General features: G+C 48.3%; 2 protein-coding genes across 2 annotated transcripts; one reads left to right on the top strand and one right to left on the bottom strand.

Moving 5' to 3' along the window:
• Nucleotides 1-1980: 1980 nt before the first annotated feature.
• Nucleotides 1981-2741, bottom strand: her5 (hairy-related 5). The gene is made up of 3 exons (XM_076143356.1): nt 2697-2741; nt 2517-2612; nt 1981-2403 (listed from the first exon to the last, which is right to left on the bottom strand). Exons 1-3 carry the CDS (start codon nt 2739-2741, stop codon nt 1981-1983), a joined length of 564 nt encoding a protein of 187 aa, XP_075999471.1.
• A 2340-nt stretch (nt 2742-5081) lies between these two features.
• LOC142992871 (uncharacterized) lies at nt 5082-6461 on the top strand. Its single transcript, XM_076143406.1, has 4 exons — nt 5082-5135; nt 5418-5513; nt 5612-5696; nt 5794-6461. The coding sequence occupies exons 1-4, from the start codon at nt 5082-5084 to the stop codon at nt 6459-6461; spliced, it is 903 nt and encodes a 300-aa protein (XP_075999521.1).
• Nucleotides 6462-15103: the final 8642 nt, after the last annotated feature.

Here is a 15103-nt window from a genome sequence, read left to right as displayed (position 1 = left end):
ACCAAAAGGCGTTAGGCTCTTTAATCCATTAGAGCCAAACGGTTGTTTATCACCTGGTCGTGTGTGAGTGTTTGTGTGAGAAACAAACACTTTCATGGCCAAACGCTGACACGAGCGAGTTCTCAGGCTCAAAGTGTCGAAAGTGAGACAATTAAAGCTGAGGTTGATTCAACGCCGATTCTGATAGATAATCGATTCCTGTCTGTCTTTTGTCTGATCTGAATAAACTTTATCTTTAAGCAGAAACATCCGCCAGGAACTAAAGCTTTTCTCCTCTAGTCTGACTTCAACAACGTCTAAGCTTCGTTTAGGCGGACGGATCCCGCATGAAGCTTGATCTGATTCCATCTGGAATTGATTGGCTCAGTGCTGCTGCGTCTTTTCTTAAAGGTTTAAGCTTAAAGACGCACAAAGCGGCGTCCTGCTCCGAACGCAGCCAGCGGGACTAACGCCTCCTTTGATGGGGACACACTCAAGGAATGTTCGAGTCCCCCAACCGAGAGCGAGCACAGCCATTCTGCTCCAGCATACGGGAGGAAAGCTTTTAATGTCTCTCCATTATGGGTTTATTGGTGCGGTGTGTAAACAGCGATAAACTCCATCATAAAACATAACGTAAGCTTGTAGGACCCAGACAGCCAATTAGACCATTAGAAAACAATATATTGATAAGTTAAGATGGAAATTCACCACTTTTCAGAAAGCAGCGTTTGAAAGTGACATGTTTAAGTGCACTAGTACATTTATTGTATGTTGTACATATTTGCAGATAAAGATTTAACATAATTTGGTGGGTTGGTCTACACAACAGGAAATGTTTCGTTTCCCTGCTGATCCCTCTATTCTTCTACTTTTAGACTGCAGGCATCTACTTGTACATTCCCACTCTAAGAGTCAAGGTGTGGATTGGCCACTCATGTCTCTCTGCAGCACAAACAGGCCGATCACCGGCGCACATCAGAGCTCTGAGCTCTCACAATAGAGCCTGAAAGTGTCCAACTGAAGTTTGAGAGGAACGCATCAATAAAACGGTTTGCATGTGTACTTGATAGACCAATACATTTCTGTTGTATAACTTTAAAGCCAGAGGGCAGCGGCGGAGAGCTTGAGTCATTAACATCAGAATAACGCAGCGCTGCGTGTGTAAATGAGATGTTTGGACTCTTCACGTGTCTGAATGAGCGGCTAAGTGCATCAACAACAAGCTGTTCACATCATAGGGCAACAGGCCGCAGAGCATCAACATGTCAAAGCACACTGATGGTGCTCTGCATCCTCCGCCTGGACGCGGGACGTGTGAACGTGCAGTAGATGAGTCTCCTTGTGCCCGGAGGTGTGCAGCAGCCCGGGTCAAGTACAGATCACAGCGGGGGTCATGCGGCAGGAAATGGCTCTTTTATTAGAAATGGGAGAAGAAGTCACCCTGAGTGAGCAGATATTGCCAAAATAAATACCTTTGATTAGCAACAAAGCAGGGGGGCGAGCTTCCCCCATACAGGATGGAGTGCAAAGCTTAAAAAATGCGAGTCTGTTACAAACATATAGGATCAGCTGCTGTAAGAGGGGCAGCAGGGAGTCACATTTATTAGAAACAAGGGAAATTACAACAAGATGCAACAAATTCATGTGACAGTCTTGAACACGACGCTTCAAAAAGAGCAAAGAACACTGGAATCTGTGTAAAGAAACAAAGATCCAACCGTGCTCCAAAAACAAAAATACGTCGAAAAAAGTCATCGAGGGGAAAAAAATGCTGGAAAATACCAGAATGATCTTGGTTGTTTTAAAAAAATATTCCATGGTGCATGAAGCAAAAAAATAAAAAAAAGGCGCCCAGTCTCACGTTTAGACAAAAAAAGATGGGTCTAAGGGCCAAAGCAGAATGTGCAGCAGGTTCTGCAGGTGTATCAAATCCTTTACAAAAGAACTCTGGACTGTACACTAAAATACATATGTACACATGAACAGGACCCCCCTCCCTCACTGGGGCCAGGGCCTCCACACCGGGTCACTGATGTCTGTGGCTGCTGCGGGTGAGAGCAGCGCCCTGGTGCCGCAGTGCAGGCCGCTGCTCCGGGCCTGGGACAGGTAAGGGAGCGGGGGGGACAGGGAGGACGCAGAGGGCATCAGCACCCGGGGGTTCGGACCCGGGGACGCCGGGTGCTGAGACGACTCCCCGCCGGTCTCCTCCAGCTCCTGGCTCTTGGCAGCGATGAAGTGGCTGACCCGCATCAGGCAGGACCTCACGCCCTCCCGGTAGGTGTTCTGGCGGGTACAGGTGGGGCTCTGCTCCCGGGGTAAGGCCCTCTTTGCAGGTTTCTTCTCCGCCTCGGCCCCAGTCTTCAGGAACTGGACCACACTCTCCAAGATCTCCGCCTTCTCCACCTTTGGGTTCTTCAACCTCTGAATCACGAATAGATACAGAATAACGTCAAGCAAAGACATTGACAATTAACTTCCAATTTAATGTGAACAGAGCGGCTCAGGGGAGTCACAGTCCCCGCAGGTATACGCACCTCATCCCGGGTGTTCTCCAGCATCAGGAGCCGTAGTGTTTCCAGGCTGTGGTTGATCCGATCCCGCCTGCGTTTCTCCATCTGAGGTTTGGGAACCTGCATGAAGACAAACACCTTTAGGAAACAGAATTCTCTCTAAACGAACATTCTGATGGAGCAAAGCATCTCTGAGCTTCTTACCTTCCTCACTCTGCCTGGAGACTCGGTAGCGCTCATCGTCTTCATGGTTGAAATACAGTCGTCAAATCCCAAAGTGATCACAAGCTGCAAGTGTGTGTTACCTTCTGATAAATTGGTTTTTATTCAGACAGCCACGCCCCTGCAGGTCACCCCCCCCCCCCCCCCTTCACCCACAGCGCACCTCATCTGCATGTCCATCACACACACACACACACACACACACACACACACAGTGCATTGTTCCACTGCTTTTGTTGATTTTAGTGGGTTGTTGTGAGGCTTAAAACGAAGATACACAAACACTAAAGACCCAAAATAGAGTAGAAATATATTTAAAGCTTCATGTATATTTATTTATATACTTTAGAAGTGTTTTCTCGAATGAAACATACAGATGTGCAGTGGAAAAAACTGCAAATACTTCAGATTCTGCTACAGACACACACACACCCACACCTATAGACACACCCCTATGGACACACACACACACACACTGCAGGTCCCTCCTGCTCCATCACATCAACCTCACAGGTTGATCCCCAACTTTTGTGTGTGTGCGTGTGTGTGTGGCACTGAACATGTGTTCATGTTTGGGCGGCTCGATCTTCAGTCCAGTGTTCGACTTCAAAGCTGTGCGCAGTCAGAGCTGAGTGGGTTTGAATCTCTTCCTCAGCACTGCATTTATGAGCTCTGATCCCCATAATAGGCTCAAGTGTGGAGATAACACCGGGATGATCCGATCACGGCCCCCCGCGGGGATTCAGAGGCTCCGAGGGGCGACGATATTTCCGTTTAGAATAAAGGAGAGAAAGAGAGATTAGAGGGGCCGAGACCTCCAGAGACAGAGCAGCACAGAGCAGCAGCAAGATTCACTTTATACAACACAACAATAGTGACGTAATCCACACTGAGCATCGTCCATACTCAAGTCATTGAGTCACTTCTTGCATCCGAAGCTGGGCTGATTGATCCTTCAGACCAGATGATTTGTTTTCTTATTTTCCATCAAGTAAAATGCCAGAAAATACATTTTCAAAGAAATTCAAGATTTCTAAGAAGTCAGGGGAAATCTAAACACATCCAGAGTGTTTATATGTTTTCTAGTAAATTCCAGTGAATCACTTCACTCCCCAGTGACTGAGGAGCAGCTTCAGATCTGTCATGAGTCAGATTTCATTTGATTTGATTTTTCCAAACGGCATTTTTATGACACAAGGACAAATTCAAAGAAAAGTTTAAACATTGAGCAAATTTGCTGATGAAAGTAACCCCCCCCCCTCTCTTTCTCTCCTTCTCTCCCCATCTCCCCCTCTGTGTGTGGCCCCGCCCCCTAAATAAGTTCTATAACGTGCTCCGTTGAGCCTGTGATGGAAACCAATTAGGGACGTATCGCCTCTTGGTGGCGGAGCGGCGGAGCGTGCTGCGGTAATCTGCAGGCCGGCGGTGCGTGTCGGCCTGCGGGATCCAATAAAGGCGCTGGAGACAAACGGAGCGGAGCGGGAGGACGCGCGGGTCACCAGCTGGCTCGGGTGTGGTGTGAAGTCAAAACACACACGACCGAGCTGCTGGACCCTCACACACTCCACACACTTCACACTGAGGCGCCATCATCTTCCTCACACCTCATTACTGCAGCACGCCGCTGTTTGACCTGTTCTCCATCCAAACCCTGATCAATGTGCAGCATTTAAGCTGTATAAAGACAAATCCAAACTCAAAAATACAAATTAAAGTTGATCAGTGGATCGAAAGTGAGTTTGTAGAGGAATTCCAGGTTGCAGTGCGCCACAGCTCGCGCTCTGGTGTTTTCATCACTTCGCTCAAAGTGCTGATGAGTCGCACATCATAAACCCGCGCGCTTCGTCACTTCAGCTCGGTTCCCACGAGAAAGGATCGGTTCCCACAGTCACACGATCCAAACCCACGATTCAATATACAAACTTTAAACGACCAACTGACAGAGAAATCAAAAAATGATCAGATATATCAGAAAATAATCTTTATACAAACTGAGAGTAGCACCTGTTTATAGTTATCATTGTTTATATACAGTATGTCTTTTTTTTATTTGTTTTATATCAGTTTATATTATTCTGTCTTTAAAGTGTCGTCATTGTTTTTCTCATTTTGTTATTAAATGTCTTATTTGCTCTTCAGATACTTTAACCCTGTAAACGCCAAATCAGTCCAGATAACGAAGAAGCTCTCAGCTGTAATTATCTCCCATAATTAACTTTAGATAAGTTAAGGTAATGTTCAGCTGGGTGACGTCACTCACACGTATCAGCCAATCAGAAGCAGCCTGGGTCTGCTTATAAAGGCCCACAGCCTCTCTGAGGGTCTGCTTCACACACTTCAGCTCAGATGTTAGGACCAAACGCTAACATGACCAGGAAACTTCAGAACCCCAGTATGGATGATACCAAGAGCAGGAAGAGGGTAAGGAGACAATTATTTGGTTGAATCATGTATAAAGTTTGAATTATTTTGGATAAAATTTTTTATTTTTTAACCTTCCACACTGATGAGATTTATTTAATTTAGTTTTGCTATTCTGAATTGTTTTATTTTATAATTTTATGTTTTCCATTCTGAGCTTTATTTAAAATTTTTCCTTTTTTGGATTAAATTTAATTTCACATTATTTAGTTTAACATTAGTAAACATTTTATTTATTATTATTCTTGATGAGTGATGTTAACAGGCTCACTGTCTCTCCAGATTTTGAAGCCAGTTGTAGAGAAAAAGAGAAGAGACCGAATAAATCAAAGTCTGGCCGAGCTGAGAACTTTGCTGCTGAACTACACGTCTGATACGGTGAGTCTCCATCACGTGAAGCCTCTGCATGCATCTGAACCAGCCTCAGCCCCACAGTGATAAACCGTGTGTGTGTCTCGCCTCTTTATCACCCACAGAGGCTGCAAAATCCCAAAATAGAGAAAGCAGAGATCTTAGACGTGGCTGTGGAATATCTGCACCAGTGGACCGGAGGGAAGAAAGGTAAGGTGGCTTAGGCTGATTAAACTGGTGATCTCATTTCTGATGCAGGAAGTTTGTGTGTTATAACTTGTGATTTGTCCCCACTTGTTGTTAACAGACTCCTATCAGGTGAAGACTCCTGTGCTGAGCCTTCATCACCCAGAGTCCAGCCCTCCGTCCCTCTCTAACATGGAGACTGCAGGCTTCCAGCAGTGTGTGGCTCAGCTCAGCAGCTACATGCACACCATCTCTCCAGCCCAGAGGAGCAGCCTGATCCAGGGCCTGAGGATCCACACAGAGGGCCAGAGCACAACCCACACCAAACCAGCACGCTCCTCATCCTGCTCATCTTCCTCCTCGGCCACAGACCTCAGTCAGAGGATGAGCGACCCTGAGGTGACGGCGGCGTCTCTGGACATGAGCAGCTCTGAGCAGAGGGACGACTCCCCCGTGTTTCTGTGTCACCCGCTGCAGCCCGCTCTGCCCTTCTGCTCCACACCTTCCCACGACTCCCTCACCCCTCCCCCGTCTCCATACCTCTCGCCCCTCTTCCCTTCCTTCACTTGTCACTTCTCCTTCCCCCCCAGCTTGTCACCTCTGTCCTCCAACACGTCCTTCTCCACACTTTCACAGTCCGTGCCCCTGAACATTCCCGTCTTCTCACCCGCTCTTCCTCTCCCGGCTCCTCACTTCGCCTCCTCCTCTCTCACCCACCTGAGATCACCCCCCCACCTCGTGCAAAGAGATCAATCGCCTGCGCACATGCCCATGTGGAGGCCCTGGTGAAGGAGAGGTTCACCTTTTGTGTATTGAGCAGGAGCAGCAGAGACATCTAGTGGGGATTGACTGCATTAACAGGGTAACAATGTATGGAACAACTTGTCTCCATACATTTGTACAGTGTATATAAAACAAATATTGCTTATATTATGTATTTTTCATTAAAATAAAATCCATATGTATAATTCTCTGGTCTGTTTCCATTTGTTTATCACATTCACTCCACACAAAAGTGTTTTGTAAAATTGACACTCAATCCATTTCCCGATTTAAAAAATGACTTTGAATTTAACTTTATTTTTTAATGTAGTTTAGGAGAGGGGTGCCTAAACCTTTCCATGATGCGGCCCCTATATACCATTAGGTTCCAGTGAAGGCCCCCATATGCAGGACATGTCATCAAACACAGGGACAATAGACTACAACACTAAACAGGTGAATTGACCATGTAGAAGAAAAATGCATTTGTGAAATTAAAAACCCATTTCTATCATAATGGTGTGAGGTCATTGTTAGATTATCTGTAGGCCTCATGCAGCCTTAAAGGCCCAGATAAACCTTTAACATTACACATCCATTATTTGGGCCAAACTCCTCTCAGTTGACTCCCTTCCTGTATGTCTGATGTGTGGTGAATCTGAGCCCATATCAGAGAGTTTGCAGGACCGCGATGTAAGAACCAGAGACTCCTACCAGGACGCAGAGCTAGTTCTTCCATCAGCATGATGGCTGTGTTACCTTATGACACCACAGGAGTTTGAGAGGTTGCTACAGCGCCCTGCAATGGAGACACGAGGCATGACGTGCTGGGAGGCAATCAGTTTGACCTTAAGACTGTTAATGGGCAGAGTAACACTGAAGTCAAGATGGGAGAAAGGGAAAGCTACTGAAACAGGCGTCAATGCTAAAGATGAGCCTATCCGCTCTAGATGTTCACGCATTTGACATTACAGTACACAGTGGTGAAATTTCAGTGCTCATTAAAAAGTGCAATAGTAACTCATGAGACCAGAGCCCTGTTAGCCAGGACGTCTCCAGGTTTGGGTCCAGACCCTTAACAACCATGCAGCCAGCAAAGCTAGCTGGCAAAGCTAGCGGTGGACTCAGACGGGCTGGGTTTACAAGTGTGCAAATGTAGAAGTTCCATGGAAAACCTTGTAAATTGCAGTGAAATTTTTTGAAGATGAATTGCGCGACCTCGGAATGCGCGACCTCGGAAATGCGTTCATTTGCTTTTTCGAAAACGCTTCAATAACTAGACCTGAACCCAAAACACCATTGTATCAGATTTGTGCAGCAGCAGCCACAGCAACACACATGGACCCAACGCACACCAAGACTCAAGGAGCTCACGAGCTCTTTGGTATAGAAAATATCAAACCCAGATACAGTTTGACACAGCCAGAGTGTGTGTGCATGTGGCAGTCAACATCAGCAGCGTTTAGGTCTTACCTTTTGCTGTCATCTCATTGCTGGATCTGGATCAGGAGCGTTTGATTCTTACCTTTAGCTGTCATCTTGTTGTGGGATCAGGAGCGTTTGATTCTTGTCTCTTGCTGTTGTCTTGTTGGGGCAAACAAGCAAACAAAAGTTCCAGGTGAGTTTTATTGAGCCGGGTTAAACCATGACTGATTGAGTGCGGGTGGGAGAGGGTTAATTTGGAAGCGCTTTGTCTCTTTCTAAATACTGACTAACTCTGACAAACTACAACCAGATTATTCAAAAGTCAGAGTTGCAATTTATATCCATTTATTTATTGGGGTGAGGTTTATGTTTGTGTGTGAACGTGCCGAGCTTGGTTTAGTCCACACCTGTCTTGGTTTGGTCCACACACGTCATCATCGTCAGCGGTGCATTCGGCGCCAAACTGGAGACCAAAATGCGCATGCGTCGTTTCCACCGCGGGAGGAAGAGGTTTGATGATGTAACGATGATGTAAGAGACACAGACGGCCCGCGGTACAAACGTATCCGGCCCGCGAGATCAAATCTGAAGTTGATCAGATCTGCCCCGCCGATCGATCGCGCGCGCACACACACACACACACACGCACACGCACACGCACACGCACACGCACACACACACACCACACTGATACTACACATCCCAGAATGCACAGCGGTTGGAAAGAGATCGTACATGCTGTTTGGTGTGTGGCCAGCAGAGGGCAGCCTCGGCCCATCTCGGCTCCAGCAGCAGAGCCTGTCAGCCTCGTCGCTCCCTGACCTCTCAGTGAGGATAAGAGCTCGTTTGGCCTAAATCACGGATGTCATTGAGCTATTCGCCGGGCGATAAGCTTGAGATGCAGGAGCCCCATGATCATCATTCCTCTGCGTCTCAGCCTCAGATAAACGCTCTGCCCTCTTTATCTGCCCATCAAATCTCTGTTACCAGCTCTGAATACTTTCAGCAGGGAGGCTCTGAGGGATTTGGCTTGAGAAAACAGACTTTATCACATGATAGAACTTGTCTCTGGATAATAGTTATCCCCCCTCTGTCTTTGCTGGAGAAGATCTCTCTGTGGCTATTGTTCTTTGTCAGAGAAATGAGAGGGCATGTACATCATCTGGAGTTTGATTCTTCGCGCCGACTCCCTGCGTGTTTTGATCATTCTGCAGAGCCGCGTGAAAGCAGAGAAGGTCACACGGGCTGGGGAGGACGTCTGGCACATAATTAATAGGGAAAGAGATCAGCGCTGAAGCTGACCTGACAATGGTTCAACCCCCCTGCATTCTCTCAGGACTGGCTGATTAGACCTGATCCTGTTACCCCCTTTAATCGCTGTTTTGTTTGCCCCGTGAACGCAAACCCGACGCATTCCTGACTCTGCTGAAGGGAAGGAGAAAAAAAAAGAAGAGAGGCCGGGATCTCAGCCTGGGAGATGACACGGGTTTGTCGCGATACGGAGGATCTGTGAATTCCTCGGCATTGTCACGTTTCTAAAGAGAGGCGGCCCGCTGTCAGACACCCCCGTCACACGTGTGCCCACTTGCAGATGCTGAGAGGCTGAGGGAGCACGCTGTACCTGTGTGGTATGCGGCCGAGCAGCTGAACGGGACGGGACCGGCTCATGTACGGCCCTGGATAAGTCACCCGGACTCTTAAAACAGCAAAGGGCCACTTCTGCAAAGGTCCAACGTGTCTGTCAGGTCTATTTCAGACACGTCTAATAAACACGCTGACACACACAGATTCATGATTCTACTTCCCTATGAGCTCCTCTGCTCCCGGCTTTGATTGACTGATGCTTCTACTGTCTGTGCCTCACTCCGCATTTCTTAATCTGCCCAAAAAGTGAAGGATAATTTAACCCAGAGGACAGAAGAACGTTTCAGTAAAGGAGAGGAGAGGGAGACACGTTTCAGTCTCTTCAGACTGATGGCTGGATTATGATTGATAGAGGAGAAGCTGGCTCAGTGTGAAGGGAGACACGCCTCAAATCCTCTCAAATACTCAATCAAATCCAACACAAGCTCCTGTATGTGTAAAGGTCCTGCAGTAAACATGTATGAGCCGGTGAATGGACTCAGCACTCATCACCTCAGGACATGTAATGAGTCTAATGTTAGAAGGTTCTGGGTTGAAACTGTAAAAATCCCCCTGTTGGTTTCATCTGGAAACCTTTTATCTCCAGTTTTGGGGGGAATTTCCTGCTTCAGGTGATGAGGAGGATGAGTTTCCTTCTTCAAACTCTTTATAATAATAATGTGTAAAATACCACAAAACCAAAACGAGTCTGAGCCATGAGGCTGTGGACCTGAGTGGACCGGACCAGGACCATGGAGCTCCATAAAGAGGAGAGATGTGAGAGTCTTTGGCCCAGTTTGTGATACGAGGACGTGCTGGAGGCTCAGGGGTCGGAGGTCAGGGGTCAGATGTGTCCTCAGCATCACTCGCTGGCTCACTCACATTGTGTGTCAATACTGAAGAATGTAGATCTGTCATCACTACACACAACTAAACATCATTTCTCTCTCTCTCTCCCTCTCTCTCTCTCCCTCTCTCCCTCTCTCCCTCTCTCTCTCTCTCTCTCTCTCTCTCTCTCTCTCTCTCTCTCTCCCTCTCTCTCTCTCTCTCTCCCTCCCTCTCCCTCTCTCCCTCCCTCTCTCTCTCTCTCTCCCTCCCTCTCCCTCTCTCCCTCTCTCTCTCTCTCTCTCTCTCTCCCTCTCTCTCTCTCTCTCTCCCTCCCTCTCCCTCTCTCCCTCTCTCTCTCTCTCTCTCTCTCTCTCTCTCCCTCTCTCCCTCTCTCCCTCTCTCTCTCTCCCCTCTCTCTCTCCCTCTCTCTCTCTCTACATTCTTTGAAGTAAACAGTGAAAGGATCCCAGACTGAAGTAAATTACCTGGAGGACTGAAACATTTTTGACATAAGTCCTGAGAGACGGGGCCAGCCACTTTTCCTGGCGGCCCCTTTGGCGTTTTTAATCTGGGGCCGAGGGAGACAGCGGCGCTGACAGAATGATGGGACAGCTGGACGAGCTTCAGGCCGGCACGGCAAACCCAGAGCGAGCGACGGAGAGAGAGAGAGAGAGAGAGGAAGAGAGGAAGAGAGGAAGGGGACGCCCGCTGAAGACATGAAGACATCTCAGCACGCAACCACGACCAACCAGGGGTGTTTGTGTGTGTGTGTGTGTGTGTGTGTGTGTGTGTTTGAGTTACTGAGGAAACTTTGTCCTGTTGTCTTCTTTTCCTTACTTGCTTCCTTTGTTTCCTTCCCTCAATGTTTCATATTTCTCTTTTTTCCTGTTGATGTCCAACTCCAACTAAAATCCTTTTAAATCCTCTACATTAAAGCCTTTACAGCCTGTAGTAAGATGGAAACGCATCAAAGATTCCAGTATCAATAAAATATTTTGATCTGAACCCTGATAAATGTTATATTTTGGCTTGCTCTGCCTTGGTGGAGGTATGCGCCGTGAGTCAAACGAGAGTCTCAGAGTGCACAGACAGAGCCAGAGAGGGAAACCAGGGGCCATTAAGTTCGTCCCTTTGGTGGACAAAGTCACGGGAGCGTCTCCGGGAGCTTCATTGTCACGGCAACATGTCTGAAGCGGACAGGAAGTAATTTGAGCCAAACAGGAGGGAATCAAATCGGACTTGCTAGCTTGTTTTTCAGGCCGGGGACAATTATATTTGACATGCGGCGCTTCTTCCTCACGCATGGCTGCTCCTCTGTCGGGCCTCTGCTCTTCGCTCCACGCTCCTCTTCCTCTCTGTTTTTACTCAGTCATTTGCTGGAGATGAGGAACAATGGCCGCCTTTTCAGAGCTCCTATGACCTTTTCTTCCTGCCGAGCCTCCGCGCCTCGCTGCAATCAAATAGCCCCGAGCCAATTGTCATTCATTGTGCGCTCGCCGTCCAAACTCTAATCTTTCCTGCTCCTCTGAGGGACTCAAAGTGCAATTAATTGCGAGCGTGATCTGACGTGAAACTGGGTCCCTGTTGGCCCCGGCGCCGCCTCTCCCTGCCAGACTCTTACTTCTCTGACTTTTAGAGCTCTTTGATGGGCCGGATCAGAACCCGAGCCTCCGCCGCCCGCCTGCCAGTGTCTCCCTGTCATCTGCGAAGCTTCCAAGCTCAGAGTCTGGGAACCCGGATCGCCCCCCCCCCACCCCGGCCCCCGCTGACCCCCGTCCTCCCTCCCCCATGGGTGGGCTGTGATCCCCCCTGCTAGCCTGCAGCCGCCCGCCGCAGGTTACAGCTCTTAGCCTGGAACGCTTGTAATCCCGGGGATGTACTCGGCTACACTTTGTGCTCTTTGCCCCTTTCTAAAATTCACTGAGAACCCTAGAGGTCAGAGGTCGACGCACCAAACACAAGCTGCTGATAAAAATAGTAAGCGATACGCCGGGCGGCTAAAAATACTCCGTCCTGTCCGTTCTCATTTAGCCGACGCTTCGTTTCGCAGGCAACCTTCTGGGAACCGTTGACATTTGTCCTGATGTCACCAGAAACGGGAGGAAGAGGACGAGGAGAGAGGAAGAGGCTGGATGCTGCAGACGCCTTTTTCCCCGCTATGTAACCTCATACCGCTGAGAAAATGTCAGAGTGCAGCCGGAGGAGCGTGTGGACATCAGAGTCTCCGGGCCCTTGAGGGGCCCCGAGCTCTGCCTGTCCTTATCTCTGCACGGGAGAATTCCACCGCCGCGTCTGAAGTCAGAAGAGCTTTAAAACGGGAAGAAAGGTCCAGATTGATCGGATTCAGGCTGCAGTTTGACCTTTGATCCCCGAGTCATTTACACAACAAGCACTTTGCAAATCTGTAATTCAAACCCAATCAAGTAGCTCTGTTCTTACTGGTTGGTTGTTGATATAAATCCTCTTCTAAATGTCTAAAATAAGACTTCTTTATTCTGTTGTTTGGCTCTGAGACTCAGACTTTGTGTCGCTACGTCGACTTTTCCCTCTCAAACCAAAGAAACGCTGCAGCAGCAAAACAACAAATCCACATCAAACCTGATGGAGTCGTCAATCAGCTCTCAGGCTTCAGCAGTGTGGAGGAAATGTGCTGCTTTACTGGACCGGCACAGGTCGACACCTGGCTCAGCGGCGTGTGTGTGTGTGTGTGTGTGTGTGTGTGTGTGTGTGTGTGTGTGTGTGTGTGTGCGGCCTTTGATGGTTCCTGGCGGCGTGCAGGGGTTTCCCGCTGCAGCACAAGTGCCTCCATGCAGGAACAAGCTCTGAACGCAGGAAATTACAGAGCTTCAGTGCCAAGCGGCTGCACCCTGCACACTGAGGGTGCTCATCATCATCATCTTCATCGGCAGCAGCAGCACTGTGGGGGGGATCAGTGACCCTCACACACTGACCACACTGCTCCAACACACACATGTTCTCTGATTATCACACAGGAAATTAAGCTGTCAGACTCTTCATCAGCAGATTACAAACATTACACAGCTTCATCTTCATCTTTCTTATTTATCTTTGTCTTCACAGCGTCAGATTGAAACCTTGTATCTCCACTTCATGTCACTGTTTCATCTAATTGGAGGGATTTTTCTCATTTATTTCCGTTTCGAGTTCCAAACTTTCTAAACCTTGCAGCTCTGTGAGTAGAAAGTAGAATTCTCTATATTCCAGTGTTCTTCCTCTCCCTCCTCCTCCTCCTCCTCTGTCCTGTCTCAGGCTCCGGTCCTGTCGATGCCTCATGAAGCTCCTGCTGCCTTTACATGCACACTTAAACTTTGCCTCTTATCTGATCAAGACAACAAGTCAACTCTGTCAAACTTAACGTAAACAACATCACCAGCATGAGTTCATGTTAGTCTACAGACGTATAGATTATATACGTATAGATAGATGAGCTGATCAGTTCATCCTCTCCCTGTAAACACTGTTCCCTCCCTGCCGCGTCTCTTATTATGCTCCATGTAGGCGATCATGTAAAAGATGGAACACCACTCATCGTCCATGTTTACTGTGAACTCCTCAGCTTCGCCCCTCACTGCAGGATTTCAGGAGCGTCTGCATGTAAACAAACTCTTTCAGCTCCACTCTTGCGTGCAGCCTCTCAAATGTTGGTGAGCGTTTGAGGAGTGAACACGCACACTATCTCAGGAGATGTGTGTGTGTTGCGTGAGAGCTATCAGAGTGTCTCTCTCTCTCTCTCTCTCTCTCTCTCTCTCTCTCTCTCTCTCTCTCTCTCTCCCTCTCTCTCTCTCTCTCCCTCTCTCTCTCTCTCTCTCTCTCTCTCTCTCTCTGTGGTCTAAGCGTTCAGGACCACCAACCTCTCATCTCCCCCCCTGAGGAGCAGAGGCGGTGAGATAGGGCTGATCTGGGGCGGTACTGAGCCAGGAGCTACGGGACCTGCTGGTGCTTTGTCTGGACCATCTAGATGGCTGTGATAGGAACATGAAAGTGTCCTGTCAGCAGCTTTCTTCTTCTTCTTCTCCAGACCTGCAGCCTCACAGCAACATGAAGCCCAGAGAGAACAGAGAGAGAGAGAGAGAGAGAACGGAGAGAACCCAGATCTGAGCTGTTTGTCACTTTTCAGGAGTGAACCAGAACAATATTGGTCTGAGATGAGGAAGAAAGGCTCCTCAGACCGACCCAGCAGGCACCTGCACCCCCGCAATTACAGGCCTCTGTTCTCCTCTCCCTGATACCACTTGATGCCTATTCTCCATTATGTGGTTTCAAAGCCGTGTGTTATCAGTGCGGTTCTGTTCTGGATCTGATGAGCTGTCAGACCCGCCTGATCCCGGGCGGCCTCTGGGTCTCTGTGCCAGGCCAGCTGGGACCGGCGAGCCGTCGGTGCCGCTGCTGCCCGACACACACTCACACTCGCTCTCTGGGCCTCATGCTTTCCACCCCACAGAGTGTGTGAGCGAGTGTGTAGGTGTGTGATGTAAACATGTAGGAGGAGCCGACAGACAGACATAATCACATAATCCAGAGCCATTTACAGATTAGAGATCGATTTCAAAGCCAGGCCTGATATTTAAAGGACGTTTGAATGTTTTGAACAAGCACGTAAACGTCCTGAGAGAGGAACAAAGTACAAGCTGCCCCCTTTCAAACACATCCTCTTTAGATACCTGATCCAAGCCCAACATGCCTCAGTGTTCAGCTTAAATGAATCATTCCTGTTTGGATTAATGATTCCTCACATTTTTGTGTTCAGGTGTACCAACCGCAGCAGATAAAGG

This window comes from Genypterus blacodes, unplaced genomic scaffold, assembly GCF_046128005.1.
Source record: "Genypterus blacodes isolate CSIRO-AG114 ecotype Tasmania unplaced genomic scaffold, CSIRO-AGI_Gbla_v1 ptg000024l_1, whole genome shotgun sequence".
In the NCBI taxonomy this organism is placed as follows: Eukaryota; Metazoa; Chordata; class Actinopteri; order Ophidiiformes; family Ophidiidae; genus Genypterus; species Genypterus blacodes.
The sequence above is the reverse complement of the archived record's forward strand: the minus strand, read 5'-3'. Positions and strand labels throughout refer to the sequence as shown.